The sequence below is a fragment of the Festucalex cinctus genome, chromosome 1 (genome assembly GCF_051991245.1).
Source record: "Festucalex cinctus isolate MCC-2025b chromosome 1, RoL_Fcin_1.0, whole genome shotgun sequence".
Lineage (NCBI taxonomy): Eukaryota > Metazoa > Chordata > Actinopteri > Syngnathiformes > Syngnathidae > Festucalex > Festucalex cinctus.
This window is the reverse complement of record NC_135411.1, coordinates 59304356-59322125: the sequence shown is the minus strand read 5'-3', so window position 1 is coordinate 59322125 and position 17770 is coordinate 59304356. Positions and strand designations below refer to the sequence as shown.

The window sequence follows — 17770 nt, the reverse complement described above, 5'->3', positions numbered from 1 at the left end:
TGAAGATAATAGGAGCCACCCTTTTTGTAAAAAAAGTAGCGGTCGCACCGGCCGTTTCTTTGGGTCACGCAGCGGCTCTCCACAAAGACAACGCGCTGTACCCCCTATCGAGGATCAACGTAAAGACTTACTCTATACCCCAGTTATCGAGGATCTGCCATCAAGACAATCTCTTTTTGGGACATACGCCAAAGTATGTGGTTTTAGCACTCGTCAATCACAGCGCTTTTGTGGGGCGGAAGAATTTAAATCCTTTTAACTTTGCCCACCACAATATTGAATACCTAGCCCTAACTCAAGAAGGGCGGCAGATCCCATCTAAGGCGTTTCAACCCCAATTTAACGCAGGAAACGCAGTGCGCGAGTTTCATAACTTGTTTACCTCGACGGGGAGGTTTTTAAAAGATTTACCTCTAAGTATAGACCACGAAGACTTTCAACAAGGCTATGCTCTGTTTGCCTTTAATCTAAATCCTAGCCAGGACACAGAGGCTTTATCCCCTGTGTCCAGCGGTACACTCAGATTGGAGATGAGATTCAGGACCCCGCTTCCCCATACCGCCACACTTATTGTGTACGCTTGTTACGACTCTATTTTAGAAATTAACTCGAAGAGGGAAGTGTTAATGGACTATTACTGAGGAGATGAACGGAAGGGAATTGGAGAGTTTGATGACACGTTTACAAGGACATTTATTTGGAGGCGTTTACGCTTCGGACGAGTTATCCTCCTTGAAACCCTCGCCCCCCATATACTATATAGTTAATACACACCCCCGCTCTAAACCCGGAGAACATTGGTTGGCTCTCACCTTGGAAAAGGACGACTCTGCATCTTTTTTCGACCCCTTCGGCTTTCCCCCTGATTTTAAATATTACCCACAAAGTATAAAGTCTTTTCTGGAAAAGTATTCTAACCGTATAATTTACCATAATCGCCAGTTACAACACGAACTGTCAGCGGCCTGCGGCCCTCATTGTGTGTACTACCTGAGCCACAGAGGGTGTGGAGAGTCTTACCAGGATGTGATGGACTGCTACACCGACGATGTAATCAAGAATGATGCTATGGTATCTGCTTTTGTTCGGCGACACCGGTTTTTTACCTGCAAACCATGCGGAGGACAAAAATCATGTTCTTTCAACAAATTTAAAAAATGTCATTGTAACGGATTATGTTTTTCAAATCATTTATTCAATAAAAGCAATTTAAAAAGCAATACAGAGTGATGTGTTTTTCCTTACATAAAATAAGTGTCATATTTAAAACCCCTCCCACTTTATAGTCGAAGCAGTCCGTTTTCTTTTCTTTTTCCCGTTTGAAGATTCCTTAACAATGGGATTAGGTGTATATGAGCCGTTTTTTAGACGTCTCAACTCCTCGCGTGCATGTGGGTTAGAAACCGTTGTTTCGGGTATATTGAGTTCTGAGAGGGTGTGTAGAAACTCGCTCCAACCTCTAGGACCTTGCGATGAAACATTCTTGCCGATGAGATGTTTGAGTAAATCAGTCATGTGGGATCCTCTGACGGGCTTACCTCTGAAGATGAATTCGCTGCGAGGAGTCCAACCTCTTTCGTCGGTAGACAGTTTTCTTAAAACATAATCGGCGTTTTTACGGTAACGAGGAGGGATTGTTTGGACGATGTCGAGCCAGGCTTCATTCTCCAAACCCGTCGCTTCATCTGATGGGGATGTGTTTGATGTCTCAGCAGGTAGAGTCAGGTTGATTGGTCGTCGTTCGTTTTCCCCTTGTTTGAGCAACCCTAAATATCGTTGCATCAAGGATTGGTACTTTTTAATTTTCTCATACTGGTCTAGAGAACTATCTTCTAGGACCTCCTTCATTTTAAAATCCAAATTACGCTCCGCCGTCTCTCGAATGGTTGGTTCCGGCCTGCTTAAACGTTCCAGTTGGTGAGGTGAGACAAGAATCATTTTCTGAGCTGTTCTCAAACTCATGTTGGTTAAAGTTTATTTATTTATTAGACCGCCTAAAAGACTTCCGAGGACAGGGGCGAATGCCCCCAACAAGGGTAAGATAAAACCACCCTTTTGAATCAAGACAGCACGTTTTTTCTTCAGACTTTTTTTCTTATCGGCCAATTCTCTGATCACCTTCTTTTGCTTTTTTAGCCTCTTATACTGCGAAGGACTCAGCGGTATGTGACCTTTTAAGAGATTTAGAGCAATCTCGCAGAGAGCTTTCACCAAGCTAGCGGGACCGCGCAAAAGTATGTCTTTACGTTTCTTGGGCTTGGCGTGAAACAAAGTTTTGAGCAGCGGAGCATTTCTTTTTAAAAGCTTCGACATCTTATTAAGTCTTGGGTATGTAGACGGTAGGCCACTGATGAGCTAGTAAGCCCGTCCTCAGTCTATATTGATCTGGACATGTCGGGGTTAAATCCACTAATAAATACCCGTGAGCGTCTTTGGTAGCGTCTTCAAAGCTTTCCAAAAAATACTTTTTCTTTGAGGGAAATATCTGATTAGCCAAAACACTCGTTTGTAATTTATCACGCGGGTTTTTAAACAACACCATATAATTACTGTTGAGGCTGATTGTCCGGCTGTATTTACCTTGATGAAAAATGTTCTGCGTTAACATGATGACGCTCATATTCCTATGATGTCTATATTGGGTAAAAATTCTTACGACCTCAGGGTGGTCCGACGCCTGAAAGATGACGTCGTCCAGAATAACCAAATGACTTTGACGCGCTGGAAACAAACTTTCATCCTCAAAAGAATCAGGGAGACCTTTCACAAAGTTAATATTTTTATTCAGCTTTTGAAGTTCCTCGTACAGAGGTTGAAAAGAAGTGTAGATCCATACAACATTGTCAGGAAGACTTTTCATAACATGGTTACAATTTTCCAAGATACTTTTTACAAAATATGTTTTTCCACACCCGCTTGGTCCAGATATTAAACAAGAAAAGGGGGGTTGAAGCCTCGGATCAAAATCAACTTGATTTAACTCCATTTCACAAAACACACTAATAACCGAAAGGCAGGGTGTGTCCGTGGGGGATAAGACGTCTCTTGTCATATACTACCCTGAACTTTTTCATGAATGACCTGTTTTTTAGGTGAAAACCCTTTTTGTTACGCACGATAGTGTGTTGAGGCGTTTCAATCGTTCTGGTTTGTGTGCCTGATGAGTCAATGTACCCTTCGACTAAATTCTTGATGCTGTCAAAGTTGACGCGTTTGCAAGTGTCATGGGTCTGTGTGATACCTTTTACCTTCATTACCGTTTTCATGCTGTTCCTAGTTTGGTAGGCGTAACTTTTAGGACCCGCTGAAACAAACTCCTGAATGCTATCTCCTCCCAACTCGTCAGTCAAATCCCCCAAATAGTCACCTAATTCCAAAGGACTTTCGCCGTCTTTGACTACATAGACGAGGCTGTCCGTGTCGGTGTACAAAACACTCGTCTGCAGTCGCTCCAAATATGCGTACATTTTTAGACGTGCATAAGCCGTAGTCATGCATGCTGCAAAGATGTTAGCGGTTTTGGAGGGGGGGACGTTGCAACGTCGGTGGTAGCTGTACTGCACGATCGACCTTTGATCGTTGAGGAAGTGAAAGGCTTTGATCTCGTACAACCCCGAAAATAACAATTCAAAGAAGCGTTCTGTGCTGCTTACAATCTCTGTTTTATCCAAATTATCACGCTGTCCCAATTTGCCCCAAAAGTTGTTGAGGCATAATTTAGACACCTGCCTCTTACCCGCATTCACATTTATTTTTGAGGGGTCTAGTCTAATACCTTGGTGAGTCTCATAGTTTTCGATGTACTTTTCCCTACCTGCCTGATCAACGACGTAGGAAGGATACCCCGAGGCCTCTTGCTTCCCTTTAAGGAATGTATCGATGTATGCTTTGAAGACGTCGCTACTCGACGAGTCAAAATGCCACACCTCCGTAATTTGTGATACGGTGTAGCCCAGCTCGAGAGCCTTGTTGAATTCAGGCGTAACCCAAACACCGGTTAAGGCTCTCTCGTCATCGTTATGCGAACACGAACTTTCTTGATTGTTAAGTTCTGCGCACGTGCGACAAAGTGTAAACACCAGTTTACCTCTTGCCGTTTTGTACGGCAGCAGGGGGAAATAGAGGCCTCGTGGAGGGTTGACTTTAGCTCTGATGAACCCGAAATACTTTTGGGGGTCATCGAAATTGTCGTGAATGATGGTAGGATGTCCTAACGGATAGGCACATGTGCTGTTGACAAAAGGATAAAGCGATGTAACATCGACGTACATTACACGTTCACCGGGGGCAGCCGTATAACGTAACACGAAGGCATTCGTTCTCCCTCCAAAAAGAGCTTTACGTGGTATAAGAGGCTCAGGGAATTTTGAATTGCGCAAGAACTCTCTTACATCCGGATTTGACTTTTTTAACCGCAGCCACTCATGCTCCCACATCAACACAAGCTGTACACCGTGCTTGACTTTTAGATCCTGTATTTTCTTTTTAACCCTGTCAAACTTTTCTTGAAACGGTCGTTTACTCATAGGACACTTTTGAGTAGGATCGTAACATTCACGGCATCCGTGATAGAAACATCCGAGATATTCCCATACATATTTTACGCCGTCTATCAAAGCGTACCCGTCTACATAGTACTGCCCGATCTTGACCTCCCCCTTGTTTAAGGCGTGAATAATAGGTATTTTTTGGCTGTGCGCCACCCACATTAGGTATTGGATCGAATCGCGTGAGAATGATTTGGATTGTTGTATGTAATTATCGGTCGGCGTAATAGCCAATGTTTTAGGTGTTAGGAAATTGTTCCGGAACACCTTCATGCAGGAGGAGGCGATAGTTACAGAATTGAACGGGTCTGTACCAGTCGCATTAAGAAACTCCTCTCTAAATTTCTCACAAGCTGTCGCCAAAATATTCACATCATTTCTGCAGTACATTAGAGCTTCCTGAGCAAAATTGAAGGTTCCCTTACACGCTACCTCGTACCATTCAAAAAACTTTGTACGATGGACCGTCGACATACGCTCTACCCCATAATATTTTGGATCAGGGTAGGGACCGATGTAATTTAAATGGTCTAGAGAGCTAAAGCCATGGGGGAAATACCCTTTAGTTTGATCGATGAAACCTAGAGCTTTAGGCAAGGAGCTGAGGGGCATCGTGAGGAAGGACAAGGAGTCGATGTACCCCAGTTTGTAGTCCGTATCTGAGAAACAAATGACTTTGCTCCCTTGCATAATGACGCTGACATTAACCCCCATGTCTACCATTTTGTTTAGAATGATGTAAGCGTCAAAACCTTTGGCGTTGTGAGCGATTAGTTTAGACTGTTCAAAACGAGGGTTCCTGACATAATCAAGAAATTGTTCGACGCAATCAAGACCCAACCAATGTTTTTCCACCCCCTTTGTCGATTTGGTACACACTAGGTAGGGTTTGTGTTTACCGTCAGCACCTACGAATGTTTCAAAATCGTAGTAAATTATTTGTTTACAAGGCGCTTCCGGTTTTAGAGGCTGCATGTAACACAGATGAGGGTTTCCTCTCGCCTCATCACCGCCCTTAGGTAGAACCTCTCCACATACTGTGCATTTGGCTTGAGGGCATTTATGTTTAACATTCTCCCCCTGTGATTTGACGTAATATTCCACACTGCATTCGCTACATTTTTTGTATTTCTCACAGTTGCTAGTCTCGGATTTTGAGGTCTGTCTGCGTTCTTTGTGTTTAACGAAGCAACTCTCGTTCTGACATATTTTGTTACAATCGTTACAATGAATGGCTTTGAACGGTTGTTGTTTGCAGGTAGGGTCGAGACAGATGTGACAATGCCCCTCACAACTATGTTGTTCTTGGTTTTTATGCCCTTTGTAACATTGTCTGCAAAAGTAGGATTTCCCTATGAACTCCTTAACCGATTTTATTCCATAATAGTGTCCGTCTAATAGCAGTAAGAACACTGAGTCCTCTGATTTGGGGTATTGCGTCTCAAAAAAAGACAGCGGGCGTTCGCAATCCGCTCTATAAGCTATAACGATTTTGCGTTTCACAAGCGTTTCAAATTTGTGTACGTCCCTCAGACTAACGGCAGTCTCACAAGTCAACCCCACGCTTTGCTGTAAATAACGAGCCCTCTGTGTAGCCTGATCAACAGTCAACGATCCGTCAAGCAGGTATGCTAACGATCTAGCAAAGCATAATTTATCATCTTTGTCATACGTTATGTACAAACATCTCTTCTTCTTTTGAACCATTTCATCATTTGTAGTCAAAATTAGTTTGCGTTTGGCACCTCCTCCGCCATTAACATCAAATACAATCTGTACAACAAGTTCTAGACTATTGTCGGCCAGTACCTCTGTATTAGATTGTGCGATGCGATCTAGCAAATTATGGACTGCGTCAGTTACGTCATTCGGGTCATTAACAGCATCTAGGTAACAGTGCTCCCTCACATTTTCACCCACTATTTCTGCTTGGACTATATCACCGCGACTAGTCGATCTGATTACCTCCTGCACAGCTTCATTCAAATTATTGCCAATGTTTGTGTAGAAGGCTGCAAAATCAAGGGGGTCTTCGGGTCTCGTTGTATTTAGACGTCGTCTTATCTCCAAGTTGTTAAAATTCGGACGCCTAACTTGTCCCCCCACCTGTCTGTTTGTGTCTGAAGATTGTTGCAAGGTGGATTGTGTACTGGGGGTTGGTGCTGGGGGATGTTCTGCTTGAATGTGTCGATGTACCCGAGACTGTTGTTGGAGGTCTTGTCTAGCTGGTGTACTACTACCACCAGCTTCTGTCTGTTGCGTTTGATTGTGCGTGTATGGTTGGTATTGAAAGTTTTGTGTATTTGACACAAGTGTCTGCTGGCAATGTGTACTTCTGCTACCTTCTACATGTTGCGTTTGATTGTGTGGGTGTGGCTGGGAATGTTGTGAAAATGATACAGAGGATTGCTGTTGGTCATTTCTATGTATGTCTGGTTCAAGTATGTCCTCAACGGCTTCGCCGTTTGAAGATGACTGGTTAAGACGTGCAAGAGCCCTCTCTAAAGGATTAAAGAAATCAATAAAATCCTCAATGTGTCTTATAGCCACAAACGGATCGCCATCATCGTCGACGATTTCATCAGGCATTTGAAAAGGCTCGATTTGCATAGAGATCTCATCGTTTAAGGCATTTACAATTTCAGCCAAACCTTGACCTACATTATCTAAATCCATGTCACCCCCCTCAGAGTTTTCCATTTCAGATTCGCTTTCAATCGGTGGAAACCCGACGAATTCACCTTCCTCTTCGGCCCTCACGTTTTCACGCCTTAATATCTCTTCTTCTTCTTCTCCTTCTTCTTCTTCGTCAGATATTATTATGACCTCAGGTTGAGCTCTGGGACCGTCTCGCTCAGTATATCACCACCTATAATCATACAACATTACCGGTTCATTTAAAAAATAGTAATACATAGGTTTTATTTTATTTAAAAAAAGGAAATTTACCGTTCACTCCTGCAGGTAATTCGTCATCCAATTCTTCCTCATCACTCGTAATTACGAAAATCTCCGGCTGTCTAATCCTCTCGTTCACATCCTCATTCAATTCTGTAAATATCCATTACTAACAGTTAATTTTAAAGCAAGAAAAAGCTCTAAATGTTTCAAAATAAGAAATACTTACGCCGGATTCCTGGCACAACATCGCCATCTTGTGACCCTGAATAATAATACAGTTGAATTTCATCCAACAACGCTTCTAATTCTGTAAAAATTCAAATTTAAAATAAGAAAATACGAACTCATTCACTCATTCAAAAAATAAATAAAATAAAATAAAATAAAATAAACTCTCCTAACTCTATAAAATTAAAATAAATGTAAAACAAAAATACATATTGATACAGACTTATTCCAAAATCTCTCATAACTTAAAAATAAAATAAACGCTATAAGTATAAAAATAAAGGCATGCATCATTCCATTAAATAAATAAATCACTCACTAAGATGCTTGCTTTTCCAGAAGCTTCATTAAGATGTAGGGGTTTTTTATTTCATAGCAAAAACATTAATAGAAGTGAATATAAGTGTCACATTTGTATGAGTATATATACATATATAGATAATATCAAGAGTTAATTACCTTGATTCATCTTGGAAGCTCAGAGCCGATACCTCTTGAGAATTTTTCAGAGAAGTGAGTGTGGCATTGCGAAGGCCTCATATTTATACATAGAGGAGGGTGTGCAAAACGCAATTTAAAATCCATAAATTTCTAATAGACCCTCAGAAATGACCCTCACAATTAGTTGCGTGTCCGTTCTTCTTCAGCCTAATTTAATTTTATGACCAGCAACCCCTCTGTTCTCACAGGGGGTGAGGAGACCTGCTCACCATTTTCCTTTTGTAAAATTGATACTGATATAAATGTAACCGTCAGAGTACATGCTTATTTTTGTAATATATTTTAGGAAGCGTTGTCTTTCAAACTAACAACATTATAGCCATCGTTTACCTCACACTTCTTCAGCCGCCCGTCTGTCCTCACACTTCTTTGACCCTCATGCAGCCATATATGCGCGTACGCGCACACAAGCACAGACATACATTTGACCTCCCCATGAATCTTTGACTGCATATGCTTCCCCCTACTCACAGAAATATTGAACAAAAATGTCAGATAGTAACTATATCAGTAAGGGGAAATTATATAGTTTTATCCGTTTATTTTCAGATTCAACCCCAGCAGTCACGAACGACTCTTACAACATTTTTACATATAATGTATAACTTCATATTTTTTAATTTCATAATACCAACCACCGTATCACAGTTTAACCTTACCTTATACTTCTTGTTTTACAACCTCTAAAAATACAATCTTTGAGCCGTGTTTGTGCATACTTTTCCCCCTTCACCATAATAGAAATGGCTAGTACTTTTCCCCCGGCGGTTTTACCCATACTAAACCACTCCCTCCGATCACGTCATTCAATCTCATTATTATTCATTATTCACTCAATCTAGGGGGGCGTGCACCGGATCCGGAAGTTAACCAAACAATTAGCATTTGAACCCGGGTCAGCCATGATATCTGCAAAAACAGGTAGGAACACCACCTACACATCATCCATCTTCATTAAGGGGTCATTAATCTTCATTAAATGACATCAGGAAGTCATTAAGGGTCATTCATCTTCATTATATAACACCTGGAAGTCATTAAAGGTCATTCATCTTCATTAAACGACATCCGGAAGTCATTAAAGGTCATTCATCTTCATTATACGACATCCGGAAGTCATTAAAGGTCATTCATCCTCATTAAACGACATCCGGAAGTCATTAAAGGTCATTACCCCTCATTAAATGACATCTGGAAGTCATTAAAGGTCATTAACCCTCATTATATGACATCTGGAAGTCATTAAAGGGTCATTAATCTTCATTAAATGACATCAGGAAGTCATTAAGGGTCATTAATCTTCATTAAATGACATCAGGAAGTCATTAGGGGTCATTAATCTTCATTAAATGACATCAGGAAGTCATTAAGGGTCATTAACCCTCATTAAATGACATCAGGAAGTCATTAAGGGTCATTAACCCTCATTATATGACATCTGGAAGTCATTAAAGGGTCATTAATCTTCATTAGGGAGGGGTCATGACCCATACATGACCCCCCTAATCTAATTAAGAATGTCATCCATCAAATTTTGACAGAAGCGGCCTTGTAATATTCTCTCTCATAAATATTAAGCACATTCACTAATACTTATTTTAGTATTAAAATAGTGACATTTTTTGGTGCAATAGAAAACATATTTTCATATTTTATTGCCAAATATTCAAAAGACAACAATAAAATATATTGATCAAAGTTATTTTCAGAACCTGTCATCTTGGAAGTGTCACGCCGCCACCGGCGTGACGGCCCATGCTTTTATTTTTCATAGTCATGTTTCCTGTTTTATTTTGATATTTTGATTCCCTTCTCACCCCAGGTCACTTGCCCTTCCTGCCGCTCCCTAATTACCGGTTCCCTCCCATGATTATCACCACCTGTCACCAATCAACCCAGACAATAAAAGCCACCTGCATTCTCTCCTCAGTGCAGAAGTGTCACACTTCTCAGTGCATGGAAGCGGCCCACAGTCCTCGAGTCCTTGTTCCCGGTGCCTTGTTGTTTTGCCTTGTTTTTGTGCCTTGTCCTCCCCAGCGGAGCGCCCTTAGTTACCCCTTGTGCCTTGAACCTTTTTTCCTCCCTAGCGGAGCGCTTTTTGTTGTCCCCTGTACCTTTTGCCTGTTTTTTCCTCCCCAGTGGAGCGTTTTTAGTTCTCAACTTTTTGATTCCCCGTTCTCCTCTCAGGTTGAGAGGAGACAGCTGTTGGCCGGAAATAAACCTGTTGCCTTTGTGGCCTACCTTTATCCTGCGTCTGAGTCCTACCTTTCCTCGTCGTGTCAGTACCACTGAGGGGAGAATGCAGGTGGCTTTTATTGTCTGGGTTGATTGGTGACAGGTGGTGATAATCATGGGAGGGAACCGGTAATTAGGGAGCGGCAGGAAGGGCAAGTGACCTAGGGTGAGAAGGGAATCAAAATATCAAAATAAAACAGGAAACATGACTATGAAAAATAAAAGCATGGGCCGTCACGCCGGTGGTGGCGTGACAGGAAGGTGTAAAGGTGGATCTGTTACGAGGATACCCTGGACTGCTCACCAGTCATTTTCAGCGCACATATCGACAGCCATTCACGGCCGTCAATTAAACCAAGATTCATGTTATTTATTTATTTATTTATTTGGGGGGGGGTTTGGAAGCCAAAGTGCCCGGAGAAAAGCAAGTTTCTACCCAGAGCCTCTCGTCTGTGGCAGAAGTGCTTAATGCAACTCCACTGTGCTACTCATGTGATATGTTTTTATCATTTAGTTGTACATGTTTTTTTTGTTTTGTTTTTTAAATATAAATTAGGTGGTTAATAAATCAAATACTTTGTTGTCACAATTTAAATTGCTGTATTTGCATGATATTTGTGATACTTTGACATTTGTCAAAACTTTATCTTCCGCACCGCCTGGTTCTGATCGTATTTGAAACCATCCCTCAAGATTAATACACAGGATTAAGGGCAAAAGACTTCAATACGCACACAAAATGTGACCTTTCTCCTGCAAATACATTGCAATAATTTGAAAGTGATTGGATGAGGTTTGACTTTTATTTTTTTTCAACTCAAAAATAATCAGCCTTAAAAGTCTTTTCTTGTGCATTAATGACACACCAGCTGCCCACTGCACAGATTGGAAGTGCTCACTCCAGAGATAAGCTACAGCCAAAGCAGTATGAAGGTAAACAGAGTTAAGCAGAAGCAGAACCTGACTCGCTGGACCCATCAGTCAAAGTAAGCTTATAATAAACTGCATGAAGATCTCAAATTTAGACCTGGTTTCACCTGGTCTAAAGTCTGGTCTGCTTTCAGTCACCAAATAGTCAGGTGTGCCGGGGGAGTGTAAAACAAAATGCCCCTGCTCCCGAGGAATGTCCAGTGTGGTGCAGTGTGGTTTGCCAAATTCCCAAACAAAATGAGGGTTGTACGAAAATCAAGATGCACCAGTTTTCATGCCCGAGTATACACGCGCTGGCTACGAAAATAGAGCCCATGGAGTTCATATGTTGTTGTGATTTCTGAGCTCTCGTGAGATTTGAGAGTACTTGTGAGATACAGTATGGTGATAGCTTGCGTTATCTTGTGCACAATGGATTGTTTGACCTCTAATGCTGTACAAAAAGAAGCTTAGGAGACAGTATCGTAACATTTTAGTTGAAGTCCACTCAGTCCAATTGTGACTTCATCTTGGTTTTCCATGGCTACTCTAGCATAATACTCTATGTTTTAAAACAAGGTCAACTAACTTTTCACTGTTTTTGGTGAAATTGAATGCAATGGTTGCGCTGATTCAGTGATAGTTTAATGCTTTGTCTAGGGTGACCAGATGTTCAAATTTTAAAACCGTGACACTACAATTCTGCTAAAAATCAAATATAGGCTACAATAAATTCTCACCAGGAACTATTTCTAACAAATTTCATTGTGAGTCAAACTGGTTGTGTTATTGTGATTTTTATTCTCCACACTTTTTTGCCGCATAACAACTCCGACATCATACTTCCAATTTACATTGTTCAAATTTCAATTAGCTTAATAAATTCACGCCTCCCGGGGTATATATTGTCTGATTCCACATTATTTACATTACTTGCATAATTTAACATTTAATATCAACTTGTTTCCCATTCATTTTCAATGGGACAGACATTTAACTTTTTTAAGTATCAGTTTCCACGCCCACTTCTATATATATATCACTTATGTCTGGTACTGCTTGGTGGCACAGTTGGTAAAGCGCATTGTCCAGTAACCAGGAGGTTATAATTTTATAATTTATTATCTCAATTTATTTCATAAGCATTCCACATGCATTCAGCTATTAGCATTCAACTTTCAGCATTCCAATACAATTTCTCTAGAAATTGCACTTAGTCTAGTCACTTTAGCTAACGCTAAATGCTATCTTGTTTGACAGATCAGGAGGTGTAAATAAGTCAATCCACTCACCATTATCAGCCTTATTAAAACAGGAACCTGCATATCCGCTGGGACTCGGGACACAAGGCTCAAAATCTAGGACTGTCCCTGTTTAATCAAAACATCTGGTTTACTCTAATCACGATCAGCCAACATGTGATACTTTGAAAGGTCACTTTTACCTCTTTGTTTTTTTTTTTTGCACTAGAGGCCCAATCCAGCGCCATGATGTTCGACTGCCACTACCTGGAGCTCTCAGCCTCTCTGGAACACGGCACCAACGAGCTACTAGAAGCGGCCGTTCGGGCCGCGAGGGGCGACTGTTTGGGACCCAACTGGACCGACGGCGACCCCGGTTCGGGCCGCAGGGAAAGCCTGACCAGCCGGGCCAAGCGCTTTCTGGCAGGGCTGGTGCCGCGCTCCTACGGACGAGAGCGTGACAGGGGACGCTATCGAGAGATGAGCCGCCACCGGGGCAGCAAGATCCTTCGCCAGAAGTCTCGCTCCTGCCACGACCTCAGCGCACTGTGACAAATGTACACGCACACAGGCTCAAGACACACTCCAACACATGTACACACGCCAAACATGCCGGAGGGGGAGGTGTGAAACGTCAAATGGAAGAGGATAAATAGGAGCGGGAATGACAGGAAGAAAGAGAAGGCACAAATAGATGCACATGCTCTCTCAGGCTGAAGATTAGGGGCTCACATGCTGCAGGTCCTTCAAATCGCTATTTGGAGATAAATTATGTGATTTAAGGAGGTATTGATGAAATCAAGTCCGAAAACAGTACACAGTTGGTTGGGTAGATTTAACGGAAGAATGTAACCTTGAACGCTTATATACAAAACCCAAATTCTTCAACAGTATGGTGTAATGAGCTGGGATCCAAACAATAATAGACATGAACTTTTACCTATGTTACACAGGAAATCAGAGGTGGGCACTTCCATCATTACGTCGCCCCACCTTTCGGTGAGTGCTTCCACATTTTCGTCAAGCACTTTACGATGGAAAGTCTCGAATAATGGACTGAGCACCGATGGAAGTAGTGTTAATTTCGTTAACAAAAACATTTTCGTCAACCCACATTCACCGGACTAAAATTAGACTAGGCTAGCCTAAAACCCGCATTAATAAACTAACTGGGACTAAATCAGCAAGCATTTTCATTGACTAATGAAACCGAGACGAAAATATACTTAATAAAAACTGGACTAAAGTCTAAAACTGGACATTTTAGCTCATGAACAAAAACGAGACGAAAATTATATGATTTTGTAAACTCCTGTCTCTACTAATCTGTCACTGTGACACACCCCCTTTCAAATCTACCGGTAGTGACTATAGAGCAACATGCACAAATGCATGGGACAGACAGGAGGTGGATTCACGGTGAAAGGTTAAAAATTAAAGTAAATTATTGTTATGACGTAACATTAATCCAACTGCTATAACGTTCAACTTCCAACAATAATGTTAATCCAACCGCTAACGCTGGCTAATTTACTAGTTCATAGCATGGAGCTACAGTTGCCATTTGTTGATATACTGTCTTTCTGTGTGATTTTTTTTTTTTTTCTATGTGAAATAGTTTTTGATCCGAAATGTTCAACATTATCTGCTGACAAAGAATATACAGGGATAAAATGATTGTCCTGACTAAAACAAGACTAAAACGTTGGCAGTTTTTGTTGACAATAAAATTGTTTTCTTGGACTAAAATATAGACTAAAATGCTAGTTTATAGTTGACTAAAAGTTGGCAAAAAAACAAAAACAAACTATGATTAAAAACTAACAAGCGAGATTAAACTGGACTAAAACTAAGACTAAATTTTAAAATGTTTGATGAAATTAACACGAGACGGAAGCAGGTTTAAGTCAGCCGATCTGAGTCAGTACAGAAAGTCCGGCTCAGTACGTGTATTTTTGGGGGAAAATAAATAAATAAATAACAGTGGCAGCACTCTCCAAAAGGTGGCCACCCGTCAATCCGACGTTAACCACGAAAGTGTCCACCTCTGCCGGAAACAATAAAATAGCACATTTCATGTTTCACCTCAGGAGTTTTATGTTTATTCAGATTACTGCCGTCACCTTTATTTTACAAAGCATGAGGATGTATTAATTTGCAAATGTTCAGGGATTGACAACATGCCGAAGTATTTCAGGTGTGATTACATTTCATTCTTTTCTCCAGGAGTGCAGCAATATAGGGTCTTTTCAGTATTTACAGAAATAATCTTCAAATCTTACGTCAGTCCATTGAAAAACAAATGTGAGGATCTACGAAGGATAGAATTAAATGACCGCATATCACATGTTCTTTAACCTGATGGGAGATGCGGACGGAAAGACACACAAAGGACTGAAAGACGAATGGATGGAGGGGGTGGATGTCACAAATAGACACACTCAAGTAGCACGCATTGATAACGTAGACTGATAGCAACCTAATGTAAACATTTTGTGGATCCTGTTTTATAGCATGCTCAGTAGACGGCTGGCCCTGTAGGTTCATGCATTGACTGTACCTCACTGGCCAATAGGTAATTGCACAATCTAGCTAGCAAAACCATCGCAAAGGCAAAACCCTTTATTTCACATAATTGCCCCTTTGTATCCCTCTCTACATCCTCTGTTTCTCCTCCTTACTGAGTTGAAAATTGTGTTTATCATCGTTGGTGGCACACAGTACGTTCATCTCTCAGTGTTACCCAAGCCATATGATTGCTGATCACACCATAAGCAATCAGCACAGAGAACCCTTTACTGCAGGAAGTGGACTAAAAAAATGGTTTAGGGAATAAATAATGCTGAGTTTTGGGTCAAAGGTGACACGGAATGCTTGATCCAGTGGTTCTTAACTTGGGCTCGATCAAACGCCAGGGGCTCAAGACGTATCCGACCTGCTTGGCCTATCTGTGCGGCAAGGAATTTGGTATACTCAGAAGTCGATTTGACTGTTATGATGGTACATCGTGTGATTTCTTTATTATTGTATTCCCTTTATACTAATAACTATGTCGAGCAAAAAAAAGAAAGCTGTCGGGCAAATATGTGCAAACGGAACGTATGGTGTTCCACAGGGCTCAATTCTGGGGCCTCTACTGTTTTCATTGCATCCAGTGATAATTTCGTCGATGAAAAAATTTCATCGTTAATTTTTTTTTTTTTTTTTTACAGACGAAAATTAACGAAAACTAAAATGGAAGTTATTTATTGATATGATAACGATAACTAAAATTGACTGACAATTTCGTCACTGACTAAAATGAAAATGAATACAACACAGTAACGAAAATTCACACAATCCAATCCGAAGGAATGAAACGCGGATTGGAGAAAAGAACCACTCAGAAACTGTTCAGTGTTCACTGAACTTTATTTAATGTTCAAACATGTTTATATTCATTGTGCAGCTGTAAGATTAATCTCAAGCAATTATACACTTTTTTTTATTTAGGTGCAAACTAAGTTATATTATTGTCAATTCAACAATTTTCATTGAAACAATAAAGACAGTGTTGTATTAAATGTGGCTTGCATTTTAAACTACAGTCACAAATAGGTGTGTTGTAATTTTCTGTATAAAAGTTGAAAAATACGCTCAAGGAAAATATCAAGTAATAAACTGTCAATTTAGTCGACTAAAACTGCTCGTTTTTTCTTCGACTAAAATTGTTCTTTATTTTCGTCGACCAAAATTGGATAAAACTAAAATACAATCAGATGACTAAATTATGCCGAAAACTTTAATTTTAGTCAAATGACTATAACACTAAAATTTCTTGTCAAAATTAACGCAGATTTATCTGCTGCCCCTGGGTCCTAGTTTAGTCCTAGTTCTAGTCCAGCCCAACTAGCTATCTAGCAAAACTAATAAAACACTTCCTAAAGCTGCATGGTGATGGGGAATACACAATCACAACAAATTATGAATTCAAGATGAGTAGAGAGCCAGAATCGCTGAAAAGGCTGCTTTCCATGTTCATTTTGTTCACCAATACACCCAATACCTGTCTTGAATTTGGAGAAAAAAAAATAAAATCAAATAATCATATTTTATTTTTCAATAAAGAAGGGTTCCGTGAATGCGCAAAGTAAAATGGTGGGGTTCAATACCTCCAACAAGGTTAAGAACCACTGGGTTAGAACATTGAAGGGGGGAAAAAAGAAGAGGAAACCTGAACTACCTGTGGACGTTTGATGTTTTCATGTTTCTCTTTCCATCCACTACCATTATTACGATGTATGCTCAGATTGAATACTGTGGGGGCAAACATGCAGGTGACCCAGATGAGGACGTTCTGGAAACGATATCTCAAGAGGGGGTACCGTCACCGATACAGGCCCACTTGTTTGTCACAGTCTGCTAAGCACCCACATGTCTTTCCACTGAAAATAAACTTTTGTTTGACATCCCATTGTTAGTATTGTGTGTTTACTTTTTAAATGATCCTCCTTATTGGCACACTCACGATTGGATGACATGTGGGTTATCCAATTTGCAATTGAGCCTCCAAGCTGAAAAAACGGCAGTGCTGTGTGTGGCTATACACACATACTGTACTCTAGTATATTCTCCCACAGGTGAACTTTTTTTCACCCCATGAAAATTCACAGCCAGCATAAAAACTTGCTTACTTTAAGAACATAAAACAGAAATCCTATTATATAAACCGTAGAGGAACTGTCTACTTTTGGTCAGTGCTTAGAAGAAGCTGTCAATCCGTAAATATATGATAAACAGATATTTATGAGCAGCTGGAGGCTTGGGAGTCAAACTCGCAATCTTCTACAGGGACATTGCTAATAGTGATCTACTGTGAATTACTTTGAGATTGGATTTTAAAAGAAGTCAAGCCGTCAAAGGTACACCTATCTCCCTTTCACCACCCCCCCCCCCCCCCCCCCCCCCCCCCCCCCCCTCCCGTTAAGTACCTAAAAGGTATTGGACACGTATTTGTAGAAACATTTTGACAGGTCATATGTGTTGGTCTGAATATCAAGAGCTCAGTCGGCCACAACCAGAGCACAAGCTGCAGTTTTGAGTTTATGACACTGCAAGTGTAATGATCACGTACCTATCAACTATCAAGGGGATCCACAAGAGGACTCTTGAGAGAAGGAAAAACTGGCAAAGAGACAACGGTTTCAAAAGAGAGAGAGCTTTGAGGAG

At 40.8% G+C, this 17770-nt stretch overlaps 2 protein-coding genes across 3 annotated transcripts in view; one reads left to right on the top strand and one right to left on the bottom strand.

Annotated features, from left to right (window-relative positions):
* rem2 (RAS (RAD and GEM)-like GTP binding 2) overlaps positions 1 to 13509 on the top strand; it is a 49275-nt gene extending 35766 nt beyond the window's left edge. For both annotated transcript variants that reach the window (XM_077497897.1, XM_077497887.1), the window contains exon 5: positions 12792 to 13509. In XM_077497897.1, the coding sequence (XP_077354023.1) occupies positions 12792 to 13114 (323 nt within the window). In that variant the 3' untranslated portion in view covers positions 13115 to 13509. The remainder of the gene's footprint in view (positions 1 to 12791) is intronic.
* On the bottom strand, positions 2762 to 7789 carry LOC144002549 (uncharacterized). Its single transcript, XM_077497875.1, has 3 exons — positions 7675 to 7789; positions 7497 to 7598; positions 2762 to 7416 (listed from the first exon to the last, which is right to left on the bottom strand). The coding sequence occupies exon 3, from the start codon at positions 7245 to 7247 to the stop codon at positions 3000 to 3002; it is 4248 nt and encodes a 1415-aa protein (XP_077354001.1). The 5' UTR covers positions 7248 to 7416; positions 7497 to 7598; positions 7675 to 7789; the 3' UTR covers positions 2762 to 2999.
* Positions 13510 to 17770: the final 4261 nt, after the last annotated feature.